Source organism: Cornus florida, unplaced genomic scaffold, assembly GCF_030987335.1.
Source record: "Cornus florida cultivar Cherokee Brave unplaced genomic scaffold, ASM3098733v1 CherokeeBrave_3.0.0_Hap2_Chr05, whole genome shotgun sequence".
Classification (NCBI taxonomy): Eukaryota; Viridiplantae; Streptophyta; class Magnoliopsida; order Cornales; family Cornaceae; genus Cornus; species Cornus florida.
In genome coordinates this window covers 112,990,441-113,014,997 of record NW_026775575.1, presented here as the reverse complement: position 1 = coordinate 113,014,997, position 24,557 = coordinate 112,990,441, and the positions used below count along the sequence as shown (strand labels likewise).

The 24,557-nt window shown below is 37.9% G+C and overlaps 2 protein-coding genes across 2 annotated transcripts; both read right to left on the bottom strand.

Annotated features, from left to right (window-relative positions):
• Positions 1-60: 60 nt before the first annotated feature.
• On the bottom strand, positions 61-1,500 carry LOC132308678 (chlorophyll a-b binding protein 8, chloroplastic). The gene is made up of 3 exons (XM_059806843.1): positions 1,246-1,500; positions 1,074-1,135; positions 61-801 (listed from the first exon to the last, which is right to left on the bottom strand). Exons 1-3 carry the CDS (start codon positions 1,387-1,389, stop codon positions 186-188), a joined length of 822 nt encoding a protein of 273 aa, XP_059662826.1. The 5' UTR covers positions 1,390-1,500; the 3' UTR covers positions 61-185.
• Positions 1,501-3,133: 1,633 nt separating this feature from the next.
• Positions 3,134-21,957, bottom strand: LOC132308676 (uncharacterized). Its single transcript, XM_059806839.1, has 8 exons — positions 21,796-21,957; positions 20,919-21,168; positions 15,766-15,889; positions 14,671-15,017; positions 12,792-14,574; positions 5,381-5,637; positions 4,805-4,908; positions 3,134-3,566 (listed from the first exon to the last, which is right to left on the bottom strand). The coding sequence occupies exons 1-7, from the start codon at positions 21,882-21,884 to the stop codon at positions 4,837-4,839; spliced, it is 2,922 nt and encodes a 973-aa protein (XP_059662822.1). The 5' UTR covers positions 21,885-21,957; the 3' UTR covers positions 3,134-3,566; positions 4,805-4,836.
• Positions 21,958-24,557: the final 2,600 nt, after the last annotated feature.

Sequence of the window (24,557 nt, the reverse complement as noted above, 5' to 3'; positions counted from 1 at the left end):
ATAACTTATAACTTTTTTAGCCTTTATGAGTGGCAGTATAGTCACTAAATAATTTCCATCTCCGGGGAAGCCATACTAAGATTCGGATTTGTGACAGTAACAAGGATTCATGGTTACATATTACAAATAATATGCGAAATAAAGCCTGCACATGATGTTACAAGAAAGGGAGAGCCAGCATAAATCTAATGGAATTTGAGGCTGGTCAAGACATTGTTGTTGACAGGGTCAGCCAAATGATCCAGGAGGTTTTGGAAGGGTCCAACCCCTGTCACCAGACCTTGTACAAAGTAACCCAGAATGGCCAACATGGCCAATCTTCCATTCTTGACCTCCTTCAGCTTCATCTCCTTCATGGACTTCTCATCTTTCCCAAAACCAAGAGGGTTAAAGAGTGGTCCTCCAGGGTATGGAGGGTCACCAGACCCTCCCAAGTATTTCTCCAACCCTAAGAAGTACTGCTTGCCCAAGCACCCTGGCTTGGCCCAGTCTTGGAATCTCCTGTGCTCTGCAAATCCCATCAGTGCCATCTCGAATACAAACAGTGTGTAAGGATCTGCCCAGTAATCGTATGTCCCGGCCGGAGGAATCACGCCGGTCTTGAACCAGGGGAGGGCTGTTTCTGGTGGGATGAGGCCCAGCTTCCCGAATATCTCGGGTGCAATGGCTCCCACTGCGCCCAGCATAGCGTAACGCCCATTGATGACCTCTCCGTAGGCCAGCCATTTTGGCTCGATGAAGCCTCCTGTACCTTCAGGGTCTGAGAGGCCTAGTGGATCAAATCCATAGTCACCTGGGAGGCTGAAATTTAGATGCATAAGATGATGGTGCATGCATTGTTAGTCCACCCACATATACAATGAATATTTCAATATCACAGTATAGAAATATATAGCCTGCCTGCTTGATTCAGTGTTTTCTAAAAATAGTTTTCAAAAAACAAAAGAAATTAAAACAGTTCTCTCATAAAATAATATATATATATTGAATCAATCAAACCGATATAATGATTTGTAATGTGCATGCATCGCTCTATATGAATAATAAATAGGGAAGAGGCATGCAAGAGTTACCTGCCATCCAAGTAAGAAAGGCTTTGCTTGGAGGCAAACCAGAGGGGTCTGTCTGCTCCTTGCTGAAAAACACATAATCAGCAAGTGTGGTGAGTACAGAAACCTCATGTATACTTGTGCGTGTGTGTGTAGAGAGAGAGAGGGAGAGAGGGAGAGAGAGACAGAGGTGTACCTTTACAGGAGGAGTAGAAGCTGCCCTTACAATAAAGGAAACCTTCCTTGGTGGGGATTGAAGTGGTCTTCCACCCAGTAATTGTCTAGCAGCCTCCACTGAAGAGGTAATAGATGATGATGAAACCAGTGCCTGTGTTGCCATTCTCTTCTTCCTCTCTCCCACTCAAAGGTTGTTGTTCTGCTTCTACTGATGAAGAAGAATAAAAAGAAGGCAACAAATAAGGGGGAGATGTAAGCCACTAAAGTGTGTGTGTGGGGGTGGTGAAGAGTAGTGAAATTGTGGTAGTTATGAGGCTGCCTCAAATTCCAGATCAGGTTTGGATCCTCTTGTCCAATAATAGGTGCACATGTGGTATGTTTACTTTGGATAAGAGATATTGTTGACTTGTTTAGGAATTCATTTATGGTCTCAAGTCCTCCAAATTTTTGTCACAAGCAACTACAGTGACGTGGGGGCTTTTGAGTATGATGAATTTTGAATTTCCTATTTTTTACATAGGCGGAAGATTTTTAGACTTGTGATATATAAAGATATCATCAAAATTAACAGCCCTCCAGTAGAAATAAAAATAATTGAAGAAAGATTTTGTGATCTAATGATATTTTCTGTACCTTTCAAAATATACTGTAAGGATTTTAGCCTCTAAAAAAATAAAGTGGTGCATGTTGTGTGTGTTTCTTGTTAATTAAAAAACAAAAAACAAAAAAAAAAAAAAGATAGAAAAATTTTGTTCAATGTTACTTGCACAAATATGCCTAATGTTGGAAAAAGTGAGTCGGGTACAAACTTAATTTTTTATATTATTTGTACAGAATGACTGCTGCCAACATTGAAATTGCTTTAAAACCCCCAAAAACTTAATTTTTTATATTATTCGTACAAAATGACTGCTGACAAAATTGAAATTGCTTTAAAACCCTAAAAAATTAATAATAATAATAACCATTATATCAAGTCCCCAAGCAAATCAAAGCACACCAAAGAGCTAGAGGCAAATGCTACATTACATTATCTATCAAAGTATTGGGCCCTCTAGTTTCGTTATTTTTTTCTTGTACTTACGTAACATTTTAAACTTTTGACTTTCATTTTAAGATGAGAAAGTACTATTAAATTATAATCTATCTATCTTACTTATAAAAGTAATACTTTTCACATGCGGATTTACCAATTTCCTTTTGAAAGTGATGTGGATTCACAAGTTAAAATAATAGTGACTGTCATTTCATATATTTGAACGAAAAGATGGTGGCAAATGACTTTTCTTCCGATTTCATTCTAAACCGCTTTTTCCATTTCCATATTCCCTTTTTCAGACTGGTTATTACGATATGCCGGCAAAGTCCTCAAGAAAATGTTTGAAGTTGTCAAAATTTTTAAGTATCGAATCATTATAATTAGTAAGTTCAATCTCATATGATAAATTAAAAATAAATCAATATAACTTGTCTTACCAAATTGATAATCAGTGAGCAAGAAAATTTGTAAAATAATATTTCTCATCAAATAATCACTTCCACCGTTACTCCATCCAAACATTTTATATGCTGCTCCTGAGACTGTTCAATGTTAGTAACTGTATCACTTTACACTAATCTGCAGATGCGCCACATGGTTCACCAATTTCCAAACCCATAAAAATTACTACCACTAGTTCTTTGAAAATTAATCAGTATATAAATCTTTTAAGGTCAATTTGCGCCTTCCAATTTTTGTTTTTCAAGCCTCACTATATTGTAATCACTATACAAAATGGCTTACATCAAAACTTTCAAACAATAATATGGACATTACTAATACTGATAACAAAAATAAACAAATCAACTTGTGCTAAAGCTACAAAATGGCAAATAATAAAGCATTTAATGTAAAACCATTGCAAACATTTAAACAAATCTCTAACACCTAACAGGTCTTATTTATCAAAGATATAGCCAATGGCTTCAGTTTTGGTGGTGTCAAACATAATTAGACTATTATGAAATGAACATTATTCTAAATGTCAATAAAACATTACCCATCTGTCCTGACAGCTGATGACCAAGTCCACAGCCAAACTGTTTTATTATTACTGCTTTCAAAAAGATAATAAAATAAAATTAAAAATAATGAGGAGGGAATATAAGCTTTCTAACTCCATTAAACAACATATCTTAGCATCTCCAACTCAAAAATATAAGATACCAGAACGCTGACTTTGTCCTAAATTGCTGCAGCCGCAATGATGAAGCAACCAATTGACTTATTAATTTCTTCCACCACTGCAGTAGCTGGAATTGAAAACCATTGATATTGGGAGATGCAAGATGCCACGACAACTGCAATCAAAAAATGAGAAAATGGTAAGCGAGAGTACCATCTATTAATAAAAATAATTAACACTAACGAAATGCAAAAAAATTCTAGCATTGTCCGGCAAGCATTTTGGAAGTACTTAAGTGAGAAATTTCTTTCAATTTCTCTCTCTAAATCCAAAAATGTGCTACAACATATTAAACAAACTGTATGACGTAAATGTTCTTGTGTGCATGCAGTCACCCCCAAATTACACAATACAACAGCAATTTTTCTCACAGGATCTTCCCCAGGGCTGCTTTTTATATGGCTAGTTTCACTCATTTATAAAAATATAATAATACTAATAATAAAAGTTGTCATTCTTCCCTTTAGAAGAAAATAAAATTTATTCTTCAAGAAGCAGGATTAATATATACATCCTCCCACACAAATCTACATCCTCCCAAGACAAGATAACAATAATACCATCATGACTAGAAGTCTCTGATTATGAATGCATTATTTAACTCCAATACGGGTGCACAAACCCAACTCTGCTATATAGTATTACGAACATATAACTCTAAACAACAGTGCAGAAAAACATCAATTTATAGGTCGCTCAGAGTCCAAACAATGCAACAATATTTGAACCCGTAGCCTTGCAAGCTAACAATACGGGTCCGATTCCCGCATCTCACTCTATATCTTTAATAAATATTCTATTTAATATTTCCGAAAATCTGTCATTCTCACATCCTACTCTTTTTGAATTAAAAAGAAAAAATAAAATCAGACTGAAAAGCATCCATTGTCTAATTGATAGGACATAGGCCTTCAAAACCTTCAGTATATGTTTAATCCTATTGGACGCAATTTTTTTATTCCTATATATTTCTATGTCAATAAATACATTTTGAATGATTTGAATCTAACCTAGAAATGACTAGTTGTCCAAACAAAATTGAGACCCTGATATTGTTTTCAGCTGATCTAGAAGTTTTTCCTTTTTTCTATAAGGATTAATGCCTTGTTTTGGCAAGTACTTTTTCAAATTGAAACAAATTTGAAAAATGCATAACACGAGTGTACTTCCTGGATATGGGATGAGTTATAGGATTATCAAAATTGAATTTTAAAGTTTTAGCATCACATATCATCTAGGAATGGTTCATTAGAAATTAAGATGGTAATCTTATAAGATTTATAGTAGGAAAAAAAAATTGCGGTCACAGATGACTTGTCATGTGAGGTCTTAAGTCCAGATGAAAGCAGATACCAGTTGCTGATACTCTGGATTGAGATTCAAGTTCAGTTTTGTCCATGACTTTTGCTCAAGGAATGACGAGCCAAGAGCTTTCGACCAGGAGTTCGATGATCATCCTGCCAGAAGTCATGTCAGAAATCGTTGCGCAGAATTTCCACACATCAGAACACACAGTAAACAGTTGATTAGAATAGAGACATGAAGATATTAGATATATTAACTACTAAGAGCATCAATCCAGCTAAAAAATATGGACAAACTTTACTAGACAAACTTATGTTCAACAAAAGGAAGTTAATTGGAAAACAGCAATGTCCAGTTAGCCATGCTTGAATGGATAAATACAAACTTAGATTTTGGATATGCCCTCAATTTTCTATATAACTAGGCCAAATCCTCTCTTTTGTAAAGAAAATATTTAACTTCAGCATGGGAAAGAATTTACATACATACTCCAAATGCATGAAATTAGAGAGACTGAACAGGAGAACATAATAAGAAAAAACAATGCAAGATGCTAATTAGAGGATAATGTGAAAAACTGCTGACAAGAAACCCTTAAGAGATATCGAGTAGAAACTAAGAAACCTTGTACATAGATGCAGCCGATTCGGATTCCACATTTTGGATTGGAACATGTCCAAGTGAATGGAAGGCATCAAGGGCATCTAAAGTCAGCTGCCAACCACAAAGAGCTATAGCACTGGCACTGGAACTGGAGCCACTGCTACTACTACAGCCTGCTGCTGCAACATTTCCGTTCACCCAAGGACAGAAATAATTGTGATGCTTAATTGGATCAAACTCAACAGATGCTTCATAGCTGCTTTCTCCGTTTGGAGGACCTGAACACCATTTCATGCTCAATAATTGTTAGAAAATGGAAAGGATATAAAAGCAGAACAATTAAATTGAACTAAAAAAAGATAAGTGAAAGAGAAATTTAGGAAAAGGAACTAATGCATCTGAATGATACAGTACGTAAAAAATCTGAGATAAAAAAGTCTCAACACACCAGAACCTACTTTGGGCTTGAGAAGTATAATATTCACTGATTTTTTAAATTTTTTCCCAGTTTTGGTAGCAAGTGAATTTCACACTAATTTTTTTTGATCTTAGTGGCTCATGGATTGAAGAAGAGACAGCTGCAGCTTATTATGGTATTATTAGGAGTGGTCGAGAGAAATTCACTTGTAGATGGATGCAAGGAATTGCAGTTGACATGCCACAACAAAGAAGTATTTTATCGAAACACGATCATCTCAATATTTAGATAGTTATGACTACTGCTAGAAAACGGTTTTGACTTGTAGGAGTGATCGAGAGAAATTCACTTATAGATAGATGCAAGGAATTGCAGTTGACAAGCCACAACAAAGAAGTATTTTATCGAGACATGATCATCTCAATATTTAGATAGTCATGACTACTGCTAGAAAACGGTTTTGACAGGACTTACTAGATAGTACGGGTTTAACAGGTCATTTGAATGGTTTTGCGTGATTTAAACCAGAATACTAAAACATTTGATCACAAAGATACTAAGATGAAAACCGTCGCAAAGGAATGCGCTCCTTGAGTTCATAGTTTCCACTTTCCTTTGTGTACAGCTTGGGACGCGTTCCCCTTTTGAACGCTTTCTAATACATTTTACTTATCAAAAAAAAAGATACTAAGATGAATAGGACACATTATGTACATGTATAGAGAGAGACTTAATGGAGTAAGTTCTCCTCAAACCAACCTTGCTGCCAAATGGATGTTGGACCTTGAATAATTAACCCCAATCATCAATTTTAAGTATACAACCTAAGTGGAGAAAATACAATAGCATGAATAAGACAACAATTTAGTACCATGACCAGTAAGTTCTACCGTAGTATGACTCCCACATAACCTGCTTTTGGCTTCCATAAGTTTTGTCTAACCAGTTGACGGCCATAAGAACAATTACAGTATCACTCATGCTACAATAACTTACCACAATCACACCCAGACAACTTCAATAGACACGCATTCCAAGAAAAGGCTCTTTGCTCATCCAACCACATAACCAGCTGTCTTCCATAACTTATCTTTGTCTAACCACCACAAGACCTATTATACATCTTGTTATGACAAACGCAACGAACCCAAGATAAAACCAAGAATCACGACAAAAAAGTAAACAGACCAAACAAAGAACACAAAGATTTATACGTGGTTCGGCAACAACCTACGCCGACGGTTGGGATCCGACGAAAGTTTTCACCATGTGTAAAATTGGAGATCACAAGTTTCAGTCCCTCACTCTGTTTCTATACGAATTTCAGTCTCTCTCTCTTCCACCACTCCAAACCCAAAGCGCCCTTATATATTCGACTACAAGAGACTAATTAGGATCCACGACCCATGAGCAAAGACTTGGCCCACACAAAGCTCATCAAACAGGCCGTCGATTCATAATCAGGTCAAAATGCAACTTGGCACCAAATTTGGGCCACAACATCACAAATCTCCGCCTTGGCTCGAATTACGCCAAACTCCACAATCTCCAGCTACTCCTTTCGCCTCCTCCATATGCCCCTAAGGGCCTCAGCAACTGCAAGTATCAATCAAGTCCAGCCAATGTCTGAACACGAGTGTAGGAATAACCTTGGTCATCATATCTGCTGGATTCTCTATTGTCCCAATCTTCCTCACTGCAATAGCACCATGTGCAACCACATCTCCAATGAAGCGAAACCTGACATCAATGTGTTTGGTCCTCTCATGGAACATTTGATTTTTAATCAAATGTATAACACTTTGGCTATCGCAAAACACAGTCAAATCATCCTGCTGCAAGCCCAAATCACCAACCAAGCCTCTCAATCATATAGCTTCCTTCATTGCCTCTGTAGCTGCCATGTACTCAACCTCAGTAGTAGACAATGCAACTACGGGCTACAAAATCGCCTTCCAATTGATCACACTCTCACAAAGAGTGAAGACATACCCTATTAAGGACCTCCTCCTATCAAGATCTCCGGCATAATCCGAATCAACATATCCAACAAAACTCCCACACGTGTCGCTGCCTCTGTCATGGACTAATCTAACATCTGCACTGCCTCGCAAGTATCGTAATATCCACTTCACAACCTGCCAATGAACCTTCCCAGGTCTATCCATATATTTGCTTACTACACTAACTGCATGTGAAATGTCTGGCCTAGTGCACATCATAGCATACATAAGACTACCAACTGCACTAACATTAGGAACACGAGACATGTGATCCACCTCCTCCTCAGTCTATGGTGACAATCGTGTTGAAAGTCTAAAGTGGGCAGCCAATGGAGTATTCACGGGCTTTGATGTCTGCATACCGAAGCGTTCCAATACCTTCTCAATGTATTTCTTTTGTGACAAATACAATATGCCCGCTCCTCTGTCCCTGTGAATTTTCATACCCAATATCCTCTTTGCAGCACCAAGATCCTTCATCTCAAATTCACCACTAAGTTGAGCCTTTAACATGTTGATTTCAGACATGTTCTTGCAAGCTATCAACATGTCATCAACATACAACAACAAGTACACATACGAACCATCTGAGAGCTTCCTGTGATACACACAACTGTCAAACTTACTCCTACAATAACCATTCCCAACCATAAAGGTGTCAAATCACTTGTACCACTGTCTAGGAGACTGCTTCAGCCCATACAAGGACTTCTTCAGTAGGCAAACATGATCTTCATTTCCCAGAATCTCAAACCCCTTAGGCTGATGCATATAAATCTGCTCTTCCAACTCAAAATGCAAGAAAGCAGTCTTGACATCAAGCTGCTCAAGCTTCAAGTCATACAAAGCAGCTATAGCAAGTAACACCCAGATTGAGCTATGTTTCACCACAGAAGAAAACACTTCATTGAAGTCCACCCCTTCCCTCTATGTATAGCCCTTCGCCATCAAGCATACCTAGTACCTTGCATCTTTCACCCCTGGAATTCCTTCCTTCTTCTTGAAGACCCATTTACAGCCCACAATCTTCTGACCTTAGGCTTCTTAACTTGCTCCCAAGTCTAGTTCTTATGAAGAGACTCAATCTCCTCACCCATGGCAACAGACCACTGTGCTAACTCTCCACCTATGATGGCCTCATGATAAGTACAATGCTCATCAATATCCTCTCCCACACTAAGTGCATAAGCAACAGAATTAGCATGTGAAACCCCATACTTCTCAGGTGGCCGAATATCCCTCATTGGCCTGTCACTAGCCACACTATACTGATGCAACTGTACATCTCCCTCAGACCCAAAACCGCTCCTGCTATGTGGTCCACCAGCTCATTGACACCCTGAGCTCTCCCTGAATCAACTACCTCCTTATGTAGAGTAAGCATCGCAAACTCATGAAAGGTCACGTCCCTGCTAACAAGTATCTTCATTCCCAAATCGTCTGGGCACCATAATCTGTATCCCTTGACCCCGGGCTGATAACTAGGAAATATGCATTTCTTAGCCTTCGGTTCAAGCTTCTCCTCATTCACATGAGCATACACTGGACACCCAAATATTCTCAGATTACAACTAGCAGGAGAACCAGACCATACCTCATCTGGAGTCTTACAATCGATAGCAGTCAATGAAGACCGGTTCATTAGTAACTAGTTGTAGAAACAACTTCAGCCCAGTACGTTTCGTCTAACCTTACATTGGACAACATACACCGTGCCCTCTCCAATAGCGTTTTGTTCATCCATTCTGCAACTCCATTCTGCTGCGGAGTCTTCCTCATTGTGTGGTGTCTCACAATCTCGCGAGTCTTGCAAAACTCATTAAATTCTCCATCACAAAATTCTAAGCCATTGTCTGTCCTCGAGCGCTTTACCTATTTTCTTCCACTGCTTGAATGTAACAAAACCTGTTTACTCAAGACATCCATCCCCCTCACTCATATGCCCAAGCCGCATATGCCAAAATTTGGTAGTATCTGAATCCGGATCCGAGGACGATACAGCAACTGAACCCGTGACTATGCTACCCTGCAGGGTAGACCTGTCAATGGATCGGATTCTGATTCGAATCCAATCCGATTACTTGGATATGGATTAAACAAAAAATCCGATAACCCGATTACGATCCGAATCTGATAATTCGATTCCTTAACAAATCGGATATGAATTTATGCTGATCCGATCCGATAATAATCTGATCTGATTAAATTTTATATATATATATATATATATATATTTTATATTATATATATACAATACTCCTATCAGATTTATATTAGATATAACCAAAAAAAAAAAAGTAATCATAATGCTATATATACAATAGTGTGGTCTTTTCACTCACAGACTAATAAATCTCTTAATATACATATTAATAATGTATAATATTTATTCACTGACAAAGGGTAAATGATCTTCTTCTTTTTTTCTTTTCCTTCCACATTTTATTTATCTTTCATTTTCTATCTTTTTTTCTAATCATTGTTTTTATTCTCTTTTGACATTAATTTTTTTTATTTAAAAAAATAAAATAAAATTTACACTTTTATTGAATCGGATATCCTTTTATTAACAAATCGGATATGGATTCACTTACAAATAATCCGTCGAATTATCGGATCAAGTAAAATGCTTATTGGATTCGAATTCAGATCCGGATCCGACCCTCTGACAGGTCTAATGCAGAGCATATAAACCATGCTTCTTCAGTCCCTTCATCACCACAAGAGCACCCTTTGAAACCCGAATAACTCCACCTCCAGCCTTGTAAGTGCACCCGATGGAATCCAGCATACACAGGGAAATCAGATTCTTTCTCAGTTCCGGTACATGCCTGACATCAGTCAATGTCCTCACTATGCCATCATACATCTTGATTCGAACTGTACCAATACCTACAACCTTGCATGCCGCATCATTCCCCATCAGAACTTCCCCTCCATCAATAAACCGATAAGAGGTAAACCAGTCCCTGTTTGGACAAGCATGAAACAAGCAACCCGAATCAAGAATCCAATCATTGCAAGAGCTACCGACTAAAATTGTGAGAACATTACCACCATCTAAACCATTACCCTCTGCAACAGCCACACGTACAACTTCAGAGGATTTTACCTTTCCCTTCTTACACTCCTGACAATACTTTTTGAAATGCCTTTCCTTGTGACAGATGAAGCATCTCAACACATTCGTTTTGTTCTTAGACTAAGAACGACCTTTGCTGCCAGACCCTCCCTTCTGATTCGTTCTCCCTCTAACAAATAACCCCTCGGCCGAACTTTTTATATTGCCCTCAAATGCCCTTTTCTGCAACTCCTTAGAATTCAAAGCTGCCTTCACATCTTCCATAGACAAAGCAGTTCTGCCTTACATCATTGTATCGACAAAGTTCTCATATGAGGGTGGTTGGGAACACAACAGAATAATGGCCTAATCTTCATCCTCTATCCTGACATCAATATTATTCAAGTCCACGATGATACTATTTACCTCATCAAGACAGTCTTTCAGAGGCAAACCTTTTTCAAGTGAACAACCGCTTCTTTAGATACAAGCGATTCGCAAAAGATTTCGACATATACTGGGACTCCAACTTCTGCCACAGCCCATCCGCCATAATCTCTCCAGCAACTTCTCGCATAACCTCGTTACTGAAGCACAACAAAATCGTACTGTGTGCTTCATAACCTCATCTTTGTCCTTAATCTTTTGTGGTAGCGCATCCTTCCCCTTCAGCGCCTTGAATAACCCTTGTTGAACCAACAAAACCTGCATCCTAACCCGCCACAAGTTGAAATCGTTTATGCCGTTAAACTTCTCGATTGCCAGAGACTTGGACGACATCCCTGCTTCGAACCGAAAGCTTTGATACCAGTTTGTTATGACAAACGCAACGAACCCAAGATAAAACCAAGAATCACGACAGAAAAGTAAACACACCAAACAAAGAACACAAAGATTTATACGTGGTTTGGCAATAGCCTACGTCCACGGTTGGAATCCGACAAAAGTTTTCACTATGTGTAAAATCAAAGATTACAAGTGTCGGCCCATCACTCTATTTCTTTACAAATTTCAGACTCTCTCTCTTCCACCACTCCAATCCCTAAGCGCCCTTATATATCGGGCTACAGGAGACTAATTAGGGACCACGATCCATGAAAAAATTTCCTCGGGGCTTCAGCCCACACAAAGCTCATCCAATGGGTCGTCAAGTAATAAGCGGTCGCAACGCAACCCGACACCAAATTCGAGCCACAACATCACACATCTTTCGGATTCATGTATATGTCTAGTTATATTTAATTTGACCAATAACAATAAACTTTAGAATTTGCCCTTTCTTTTGGTATGTATTTAAACACAACTATTGGTTTTAGAATTTCCATGGGTAATGGTCCAATGCAGGTGGATACGACTAGCTAAAAGCCCTTAAAAATCAAAGTAATCGGCGATGATGGTTCCCCCACGGCTAAAGGCATCGGAACAGAAACAGTTGATTTTTAACTTTTAGGACCCTATATAAGTGGTTCTATTACAAAGCGCATCAGTTGAATACACAGGATTCAAAAGCTTTTGATAAGTAAACCACTAAAGAGCACCAAAAAGAATTGCATATGTAACTTGGTTATACAGACTCCCAAGTATCCATAAGAGAAACAAGTATTCTAGGGAATTCTGAAAACCAGATATTAGAAGAAGATAATGATACCTTCCAGTTTATGAAATGGTATGACCGGCTTAAAACCATCTCATTAAAGAAATATCATTCAAGCATCCAGAATTTCTCTATTTGTCACATCCCTATTCCATGACATATTGGATTCTACTTTCTCTAAGAATGACTTCCCATCATCATGGGGGAAATCTTCAATTTCATGATGAAGTCGCTTATTTTACCTGTTATCTTATGTTGGAGCCTTTCACCATTACTTTACATCTTATTTTTGTATAAGATAAGACCTTGATACAATTAAAAAAGAAAAAGAAAAAAAGAACATTAAACAGAATTACCTATTCCATTTGCAACCAAATAACTTAACTCAGGGTATGCATTCTCATGAACAGGAGACCCCTTGTCAGCCTGTGTCACTTCTTCTTTGGATGCTTCATAACCAGAACATACTATGGCATTGCAAGAAAGAGAAGGAGAAGGACGGGCACTGTTCCCATGTGGTGGTATCTGCATGTTACTGGTCTTCTCACCACTTTCAACAGATTCAGCCTTGGCTGAACCAACAATTTTTGAGCCACTGTCAGCCCTTCCTATAGATCGAGACATCAGATCTTGACTATCACCATGAGGATCCTCTCGATCCATTATTTCAGGGACAAAGTCGCCCATTAGTCCGGGATCTGGAGCAAATTCACCTGTTTGACCCTGATTTTCAACGACTTCAGCAATTGGTTCCACATCACCAACAACACTGTCCGGTTTATGGACAGATATATCAGTCCCATGGATTTCAGCTTCATGACTAGCACCCATTCCTACACTCCCTCCACTAATACCAAAGCTAGGCCCATCCCTCCCATGAGCAGTCCCAGTATCTGTATTTAATACCTCATCACCATCATTTGTGCTGCTAACACCCATCTCACCAGCATTTCTTACTACAGCTGGGCAAGTACTCTGCTGTGCCTGGTTACTGTAGTTCAATTCTGATGTCTCATTCACATCTGTATTTTTGAACATCGTCGTAGAGGGGAAATGGACATCGTCAACATCTCCAGGATAATTTTCAACACTTTCCATTGAATCATTGTCTGCACTGTGACAGACTGTATCCATTGCTATAACAGAGGAGACACGTGCAGAATCTCTAGTTGATGGAATACCAATGACTTGTTCATTTTCTTGAGGGAAATGATCAAATCTATGAGCATCTGTTTCTATTTCAAAACCCAATGACTGGCTTGGACCAGCACCGGATGAATCTCTCCCATATGATGTACGGTAGGTTTCAAAAACATCCGAGTCTCGGGCACGTTTTGAAGGGCCAGCGGAGTATTGTTCATCATCATTTACTTCATCACCATCACGGTCAATGACAGTTCCTTCAATGCTGTCTGCCTGTCGCATCATTAAATGTGGCCTGTCAACGGTGCTTCCACCTTCATCAAAATTTCGCTTACGACGACTGGGACCTCGTGATTCATACGAAGCTGCACGATCACCAACCTCACTGCTGGAAGGCTGACCAATTATTAGATCCCTTCCCATATTAGTGTCTTGGTAGGGTTCAGATATCGCAGTCATATGCAACTGAGTAGAGGACAAACCAACAGCAATCGTGAGATTTAAATCCAACCCAACATTTGACAGCGTCTTCACTTCATCTGTTGTTGCAGCTTCATCATGGCCCTCAGTCTGCTCCTTCCCCATACCATCAGTAGCAACCCATCCACTGATGCCACTTGCCGCACTTACTCCACGAGTCAATGTCATTTTCTTACTAGTTTCAGGAATATCAATATTAGGACCAAAGCGAGCAGGACGAGCAACAGTCAGGAAGTCCCAGATTCTGACTGTGGCTCCACATAAGCTACAATCTAGCAAAGGTGACCTGTATTCGCATTTAGACTCCTGACCTGGTACTTCATTTTTTGTACAATCTTTTTTAGTTGAAGCAGACAATGCCTTCTTGCTGGGACCAGGATCTTGCATATGACGACGGTCTTTGGTAGGACCAATTGAGCATCCATCTCTAGCTGATTGAGCAGAATGTTCCTCACAGTCCTGAATATTTGGAAGCCATCTTGGCTCCCATCCACACAGGCTTATCAGCTTCTGGGCCTAATATGGAGAAAACAAAATGTGAAGAGATTGGATGGTGAAAGGAGCATCAACGTAAAGCAATTCAGTTTACAAACATATAAGCAAGTAACTTACACGAGAGTATATGCAGAAGGCCTCTTCTCTGGTGTTTCCATTTCCTGAGATATTCTCCGCCCTAAAGCCAGATTCTCCGGCTGCAAAAGCCTGTGAGTAAACCAGAAAGCGATCAATTTCCGGGCCCCGAGAAACCTGCATCTGCTCAATTGCAGATGCAGAAACAACTGGGAGGGAGAGGAACTGCAAGAGTCCATCACAGCGATCTTTATAGCCCCCAATCAGGGCCGATGGTGGAGTAGGAGGGAATTGCACCAAGCTTTCTGCACAGCTGTTTCCTCTCCAGGGACAAGTGACGTTGTGCCCTCCGTCTAGCTGTTTGGCGAAGTCTTCCCCCTTGCTATCAGCTTCATCAGAGAGAATTATAGAAGAAAATATCAGTCAATACTAAGCATATAGTATCTACTTTAATGCCCCCAACGAAGTAAAAGAAAAATAACAGAGTATGATTATTGATACAGAATTGGTATTACTAATGTAAAGTTAAGGGGGAAATACAGAAGCTACATAAACAACATGCTGAGTTGACAACAAGAATAAGTAAAGTTTTGTCCCAACCACTTGGGGACTGGTAAAGCTGAGTGTCTTGAAGTAAATTCAGAAAACCAGCAAGCAATCCTAAGAATATCTACTCTTGCCGACACATGGACAGTACAAGTACAGTATCTGGAAGTCTGGAGTATCAACAGTCAACCTATGAGGCTGTTGCCCCCATTCGATTGAGTCATGCAAGCATTTATACACGTTAAGTCAACTTAAATTTATAAACAGCTTTTATATACTCTCCCATAGCTTGAAAATTTACAAGATCAGTCTATATCGTTATTTATATCTCCATGCTAACCAAACCTAAAATTTCAATGCTACCGAGATAACATTGGTTTTAGATATTCTAAAAATTTCCACAATGTCAAAGGATCTTGACCATGCAAATTACATATAAGGATTATGTGTCTGTTTAACAAGAAATCTCAATAAGAACAGAAATGGTAAAGAATATTCGCCAACACACATGCAGAAACTGTAGAAAATATTATAAATAACATGATTAGAAGCCAACTATGCTAAATAGAACAAATTAACAGGAAATTTCACCTTCTGCAGGCAACCAGGAAGTCGACGAAATAAATTCCAGGTTCGCACCGCAGGACTCACACTCAATCTTATCAATATCAACATTTACCCAGCCTCTTCTAGCACAAGCCAAAGAACTGGCAGCCTGCATAGAACATCATAGCAAAAAATAGAGGTTTGAGTGCAGAGACCATCAAGCTGACAAAAATGATAAAAACCTACATGTAGTACATATGAAAAGATCTTGGGAACAATATAACAAATAAAAAGAAACAATGATAGAGTAAAAAGTCTAATCAACATATCCCGTTAATTAAGTTGTTGAGATGGTGGACTACTTATAGACCTAACATTTGGCTACTAGCATAAAGTGGCTGCTCTCAGACTCTTCTCATGCTTAGCAGCCAAACTTCTACCACTAAGCTTAAAAATGGCCGCTAAACAAAAAGAGAGCATGGAAAAATCTAGGCTTCTGAGACAAATGGCACCAGAATGTCAAAAAAATTATTGTTTATTGAGACACTTCGCACAATTAGAAAAATAGAGATGAAAACATACCTGATTTACTTTCAAAATTTTCATCCAGATTTGGGAGAACCACAAATTCCATGCTTAATGTTAAAATATTGCTCCGAGAGTTACAAAAGTTCTACAATTTGGGGCAATCTAATGCTTTCAGTCAATGTGATTCAGATTTTCGAGTAGATTGTACCTAAGTGAATGGAGCCCCCAGTGTTGTCAAAGGCATGCCTAGGCTCCAAGCTCGTACAGATACAACACTTGCGCCTATTGTGTGCCTAGGTGCACCTTTAACAACACTTGCGCCTTTAATATGGAATATTAAAATTTTTATAGTAATTTAATTTCTCAATTGTGCGCCTAGGTTCCAAAGGACCTCTGGTGCCTCAGTGCGCCTGAGGCCTTTGATAACACTGGAAGCCCCTATGAAAAATCAGAAGATATGACTGAAGGTTACAGTTAGAAAGGAAGGCAAAGCCAAGAAGTGGTATATAGGTGGGTTATCATAAGGTGCACTTACTTAGAGAGAGAGAACATAAGGTGCACTCCGTGACCAAGTTTTTTCTGCTCTAGTAACTCAAAGCATATGTCTCGAGCTTTGTGTCAAGGACGCATAGACGTTTTCTATGGGCGTGTGTATTCTTGATGATCTTGGCCTTTCCGCGTAGGTGAGGGAACCCCACAAGTTACTAGACATTTCTGGAATACGACCGGTCTGATGATAGCGGAATCAAAGCCGGCCCAAGAATACTAATATGTGGGTCCCACTTGCAAGGGCAAAAAGATCGAACAGGTAAACCCTGTCACATGCACAAAAACATATTCTATGTCTCACATCAGTGTTGACCAAGTGATCATGGGCTAGTGAAACTGGTCCCTTCACATTTCAATAATGTCATGTGTTAAAGGGGAATTTCAATTTTTCATCCAATCAGAGCTGGTGCTTAATCAAGCCAGATGATGAAGTAAGGAGCTCTTGTGTTCTTTTCTAATTACTTTTCACTATTGCTACTAGTTCTTCAAATAGTGTCTGTCACGACTCGCCCATCCTGTCACAAAAGGCAATGTAGGACGTCACAATCACCCCCCTCTTGGGCACACGCTCCCATTTCTGGCTCGAGATCGACTCTGATACCATCTGTCATGACTCGCCCACCCTGTATAGATATTATCCGCTTTGCACACTCTCCGTACTCATAGTTTTCAAAACACGTCTATACAGTTAGGAGGTGCACACACGTAAGTGTCAACAACCTCTAGCCATCCCACCCCACCCCCCAAAACCCCCATAGGGGCGATGTGGGACGTCACAATGCCTTTTGGACCTCTTATTATTTAAAACCTATGTTACCCAAACTCAAGTACAAGTGACACGTACGGGTGCATGTTTGTGTCTCATATCCTTCTAAATCCTAAAATTTGGAATAACACATGAATAATATGTTAAAGAATCCCTAAAATAAGTGTGGCTAAGTATTCAAAATAAATTAAGAGGAAGGGTACAATTGAAAAACATAATTATTGGGAAACTATAAGAATAGGCATTTTTATGAGGAAAGTAACTATGAAAAGAATTAGGGGGGAAATCATTAATTTTATAAATAAAAAAAATGATGTAAGGTTTCAGTTCATGAAGGGATGAAATCCTAGCGTCTCGATTCATATAGGAAGACCTCCGATGTCATTCCAACAAGTTTCCCAACTCCAAAAAAAAAAAAAATGGTAAGAAGAAGACCTCTAAAATAACATTTAAACTATATCTCCAGCTTCGATAGATCTGAATCACAAGAAAATGTCACTAATTTCTTTTTTGGTTCTCTTTCTTCCCTTTCCTGCTATTCTTTCTTTCATCAATCTTAGCAAACAGCCACGTCACACAAGCACCCTAGGGCAAGGTGATGAGTCCAGATAACATAACAAATAATCTTGTGTTGAATTAAGAAGCACAAACGCTTATATGAAGAGGTATATTTGAAGCAACCACCTGGGTTTGTTGCTCAAGGGGAGTATCGTTACAGTGTTTGTCACCTAAAGAAGGCTTTGTATGGATTGAAACAATCTCCAAGGGCTTGGCTCGGAAAATTCTGAGGCAGCATTAGAATTTGGTCTCAGCAGATGCCAAACGGATCATTCGGTATTTCACCAACATACTAGTGCAGGTTTCATCTTTCTTGTAGTGTATGTGGGTGATATTGTTTTCACCGATGACGACTGTGAGCGCATTGCTAAGTTGATGTTGTTTCTGCAGCGTCGATTTCACACTAAAGACTTGGGTAAACTCAGATATTTCATAGGCATTGAAATTACTAGATCTAAAAAAGGTATAAGTTTATCTCAAAGGCAATATGTGTTGACGTATATATATATTTTTTTTCCCCCCAGAAAAGACCTAAAAACAATAACAATGCTCTTAAGAATGAGCCCATTTCCTTTTTTCTTTTTTCTTTTTTGATAAGTAATAATAATCGATTAGAAGAGCGTTCAAAAGGAGAATGCGTCCTTAAGACAAAAACGGAAGCTGAACCTAAGGACCTATAGAGTCCAAAAGATCAACTAAGTCAACGGTAGAGGAGCAACTGCTTCCTTTTACATAACAAAAAATAAAGCGAAGTGTCACCAAAGCCGATTCCTTTCCTTCGAAAATTCTGTTGTTCCTCTCTTTCCATATACACCACCAAACACAGTGTGGAACTATCCTCCAATAATCGCGACCGTGACTTCTCACTTGGCATACTCTCCACGCTTTAATCAGACCTTTGGAAGATTGAGGCATTACTCAATGTATGCCAAATAAGCCGAAGATGAGGTTCCATCAATCGTACGCCCGGACAGTGCATAAGGATGTGATCCACAAACTCACCATCTCGTTTGCATAGACAACACCAATTAACAATAGTATTGCCTCTCTTCCTCAAATTGTCCCGCATCAAAATCTTACCCTAGAGTCCAGACGGCTGTCCAAACAAAGGTCTAAAATATGTGTTGACTTATAATAAAAAAAAATTAAAAAAAAAAGTTTGTTATGCGGTCATCTTGTTGATGTTCCCGTGGATCCAAATAGAAAACTCAAGGTTGATGAAGGTGATTTATTTGATGACCCTGACAGATACTTGTGATACTTGTGATTAGCTGGGAAATTGATTTATCTCACTATCACTAGGCCTGATATCTCATATGTAGTTAGAGTCGTAAGTCAGTTTATGGGAAGTCCTAGGGTGCCACATTGGAATGTTGTTCTTCAAATTATCCGATATCTTAAGCAAGCTCCATATCCGGGGTTATTATATAGATTGAACGGACATCTCATAGTAAATGTTTTACAAATGTTGATTAGGTTGGTTCTCCCTCATATAGAAGATGTACTATGGGATATTGCACCTTCGCGGGGGGTAATCTTGTTACATGGAGAAGTAAGAAAAAGACGATGGTAGCTCGATCTAGTGATGAAGCTAAGTACAGGGCATGTAACAGCCCATACTTCTAGTGAGTTGACGTGGTTGCACCATTTTCTTGAGGAATTTGGTGTGATGGTCAAAACCCATATTCCGTTCGTCCTGTGATAACTAAGCAACTCTCCACATTGCCTTTAATCCTATATTTCATGAGAGGACCAAGCATATCGAAGTCAACTGTCACTTTATTCAAGATAATATATTGAGTGGAGACATTTCTACATCATTTGTTAAATAAAGTTGTTGATATGTTTACTATGGCTTTAAGTCATAATCGGTTGAGAGTTATTTGTTTTAAGCTACGATTATATGATATATACTCACCAGCTTGAGAGGGAGTATTAGAATGTATATAAGTGTATTTTTCTATTTCCTACAAGGGTATGTTGTTCATTTTATTGTAACACTATGTTTTTGTCATATATACAAGTAAGAGGAGATTAGATACTCTCTTGGAAACTTCCCAAAACACATTAATTTCATTTTCCTTCTCTTTGAATTCTAATTTCAACAATTCCCATGTACAAAGACAAGTCAAGAAAATGATATAGTTGAACAGTCAACACACACCATTGATTAATAGTGTGGTACAACTTTTTTGTGAAAATGACGTGCTCAAGAAATATGTTTTTAGTAATTATCATAACAAATCATATAAATGATAATATTCCACCATATATGAAAGCAGCGGAAGGCTTCAAGAGTAGAAAAGACAGAGTTACTCTCCAAAGTGTATACCCATGACACAGCACATTGAAGGAGTTACAAACACGGGTAAAACTTTCTGGGAAACTAAAAAACATTAGTGGCGCCATCCATCTGGCATATAAAAGGGGAACCACATATGAAGTTGCAACAGTAACTAATTCATTCTGCGATCGCACGGATAAAGTAGGATTGCTAGGGGATGTAACCAGATTTTCTGATCCACCAAAGGCAAGTATGTAGATGATTTTTATTAGAATCTAATAGGGGCCTGAAGTAAAGACAGCAGCCAGATTTCTCGCTACTCAAACAGCAGCAAATGGGCCCAATTATACAATTCCCTAATCTAAATAGGCAAATATATATATATATATATATATATATATGAATAGGTTTCAGTCCAATTATTTGAACAAAAACCAGTTATGGATACAAGGTCATTAATCTAAACCCAAGCACGAAACTATTTTATTAATAAAAACTAACTCAGCTGCAAACCTTGGGCTTTCCAAACCAATTTGCAGGCTTAAATGTAGAAAGACGCCTCAGTAAATCCCCCCTCTCCCATGGTCTACAAGAAGGATTTGATGACCCAATAGCAGAACCACAGGCACTTGTACTCAACGAAGGATGCTGGTGCTGTGAACCTATTCGAGATAGAGAACCTGTTTTGGATCCCTGTCCATGACCCAACCAGTCTATGCTGCCAACATTTGTTGGGACAACAGGATATGATGCCCCTGCAGAACTGATATAAAGAAAGGTGATTAAGAAATGATCAAACATCTAGCAAGGCAATTTAAACAAATTAATATGAAGATGTTTCACGATTTTGGTCCACTCTATTGACATATTATTAACTCAACTTCCACATATAAACAAAAATATACAAGGTAATAATTTGAACCTCTCTTTTGCTTGTAGCTTACTATATTTCTACATGCCCACTGACAAATTCTCCACTGTTAAACAGATAGTCCCTCCGTCCCCGGGGAAACCTTTTTCCAACTCAATTCCCTAAAAAAATGTTAGCCAACAACAAAAATTTGTCGCCGAGTAAAATCAGGAAAAAGAATAGGTTCTTAAAACCTCGCTCTTATATGATTTTGAAGCATTTAGTTAGAATTCTAATGTTCAAAATTCTAACCCCAACATTCCATTCGCAACCAACGGAGCTCATTACACAGCTAGGGGAACCCCACCGAAATCAAATAACATTTCATCAACAACCATGCGAAAAGTCGACAAACCCCCAATTCAATGTCACTGTAAATGCATGAATCGTATAGATACATATACATATAAGGATATATGACTGTGCCCTAGAGTGTACACAATAGCAAGATCCGAAGGAAGAATAGGGAGAAGCATATACCTAGCAGCAGGGGTAGGGGTTGGAGGTGGAGAAGATGATTTGGGGGGTATGAACGGATCTCCAGAAGAGCTTATAACTTCTTCCTTCATCTTCACTTTCTCGCTCCGCTCCTTTCGTCTTCGACCCCTCTCTCTCACACACTAATCAGCAATAACGACTATGTTTCGTTGGTTTTCAAAGCCATTATTATGGTAAGTAAAAATGTTACTAATAAAAAGGAGCAAGTAAGGGCAGTAAATTCTTAACGCGTGACACTTTGAACCAAATCTTTTGGCACGAAATTGATTCTATCTTTATTATATTTGAATTGAGTTAAATTATTTATTTAATTTTATTTTTATCAATTCCATTTGCAATTTTATCTTTTATATAGGAGAAGGATAATTTTGGTTAGCTGCAAATTTGTTTTTAATCAATTTAAAAATCTCATCAAATCCCTCAATTTTCTTGGATTTTGAAAACGAAGTCCAACAACTCAATATATATTTTTGAATGATTAATTGCAACAATATAAATTTCAGGTCATTTTTGTCTAAACAAACTCTTGTGTCTCTTCGTATGTCAAACATTGATACATGAAAAAAAAAAAGAAGTTTCTAAGAAAAAAATACAACTTTTCATTAGTCCACACGACATAGTAAATATGTTATAATATACTTTCTTGTCAAAGAAAAATAATTTGCAACTTTTTGTAAACTAAAAGTCATGTATATATTTTGATGGTACAAAAAAGTTTAACGCAATTTCATTAAAATCGAATGAGTTTTTTTGTCTATGGATGGACTTGGGTTTGAATTTATCTACTACATTAAACGTGAGGGAGGGATTTAGGTTGGCCTAACCTAACTTAGAGTCGCACCAGAAATTTTTACAATATTTGAGAATGTGGGATTGAAATTGAGTTCGATTTTATTTTGGGTGGGTTTACGCAAATGATATAGTAACTTGAACAATCTGAAATACATCAAAAGTTCATAATTTTTAAGGCATACATTGTTTATGTAAAATTAATGTTTCGTTTGGTTGGAGGAATGGAAAAAATGGATGGAAGAGATACGGGGAGAGATGGATGAGGTATCTCTAGGTGTCTTTCTCAAAATTTTTATTTTTTTTAATGGAATGGATAATAGAAAGGAGGTTGAATGGAGAAATACTTTTTTCTTATTTGGTTGGAAGAAAGAGAATGAGATTTTTATATTTTTTTTACCAATACACCTTTTTTATATAAAATTATAGTAAAAGGTAGATATTTATTTCAAAATTTTTGAAAAGGTAAAAATTGTAAGTTATTTCCAATTTCTAAAAAGAATGAATTTTATTAATTCCCACAAATTTGTCACCCAAAGTCCAACACATTATTGATTTTATTTCATGCCAATTTGTATATAGTTATATATTGTAACATTTTTTTTTTGTTGTTGTTATATTTATTTATTAGTAAGTTATTTAATTTTTGAAAGATTTGAAAAACTCAAAAAACTTGCGAAATTTGTGCGATATACGGTATGTTTGGACACACGGGAGAGAAAAGAAAGGAAATAATAACATTAATTGTGGATAAATGAAGAGATAATAATAATTTTTATTCATGTTTCGATAGAAAGGAGAGAAAATAAAATAAATAATAGGATTCTTGTTTGCATAAGATACATTTTATATTTGTGTGGTTTATTTGACTCCCTTGTTTTTTTTTTTTTTTCGTGTGTTTCTTGGTTGCTCAATAACATTTTTATTTATTTATTTTTTTCGTTAAAGGTTGCTCAATAACTTATTTAACTATAAACTTCATCAACAAATATTCTATATAAATTATACTATATATATACACAACTCCCCTAATATGATTCCCTATTCTTATAACATGATAAGATTTTGATCTTATCCCTTTTTCTTCCCCAATGTTTTTCTCTGATTTCTCGTTACATCTTCTCCATCTCTCCTTCATGTTGTTGGTTTTCAGATTCTCTGTCTTAGCGAATCTCTTATCCCCTCCTTGAACATGATACACCAAGCACACGCACACGCACACGCACACGCACACACATGTATATATTTGTATATATCTTCATATTCTCTCCAACAAATGAAAGTTTGCTCGGTGAATTTTTAGTGACCAATGTTTGAGCAATGGCATCCATCAATTTCCACAAACTTGAGAGACCAAACCAATCTGAAGTTTCGGCGAACTTCAGCTTCGGTGTGTGCCAATTCGGTGAAGAACTACAACGAACAAACAGGTAGCGAGACCAAACAACTTGGGTCATCTTCGTAAAGAAACCGATCAAAAGTTCTCCTTGTTGCGCAGCGAGGAATGCACCTGATGAACTGAATGAACCCTAATGTTACAAGGACTTACAAGGAATTACAAATTTCTATATCTAATTTTGGAGGCTAGTTTTGGCATATTGAAAATGCCACTAAACTTACTTCCCCTTCCCTCCGAAATGTATCATTTTGCGAGGGATACAATTTAAACCTCCAAATCCTTCCCAATCCTTTATTTTATCTTCAAATCCTCCTATCCAAATACAACACTCCTTATCCAAATACAACACTCCTTATCCTTACATTTATTTTCTTTCCAAATCCCCCAAATCTTCCCATCCAAACAAGGGCTGAGTTTTTCTAAACTTTAGATTGGCATGGATTGAGTTGTTAAACTTTAGATTTGGCATGGGCTAACCCTACACCGCCTAACCCCTAATTAAAGGAATAAATATTACATCAACTAAATAGTAAATAACAATACTTGTCTTGGGTTA

What these genes read in the sequence shown, in the direction of transcription:
- LOC132308678 (XM_059806843.1), bottom strand. Translation starts at nt 1,389, where the DNA reads ATGGCAACACAGGCACTGGTTTCATCATCATCTATTACCTCTTCAGTG. An exon ending in CTTCTACTCCTCCTGTAAAG is followed by an intron (nt 1,136 to 1,245) that starts GTACACCTCTGT and finishes TGTGTTTTTCAG; the next exon opens with CAAGGAGCAGACAGACCCCT. An exon ending in CTTTCTTACTTGGATGGCAG is followed by an intron (nt 802 to 1,073) that starts GTAACTCTTGCA and finishes TCTAAATTTCAG; the next exon opens with CCTCCCAGGTGACTATGGAT.
- LOC132308676 (XM_059806839.1), bottom strand. Translation starts at nt 21,884, where the DNA reads ATGAAGGAAGAAGTTATAAGCTCTTCTGGAGATCCGTTCATACCCCCC. An exon ending in TTCCTGGTTGCCTGCAGAAG is followed by an intron (nt 15,018 to 15,765) that starts GTGAAATTTCCT and finishes TCTCTGATGAAG; the next exon opens with CTGATAGCAAGGGGGAAGAC. An exon ending in CCTTCTGCATATACTCTCGT is followed by an intron (nt 14,575 to 14,670) that starts GTAAGTTACTTG and finishes TCTCCATATTAG; the next exon opens with GCCCAGAAGCTGATAAGCCT.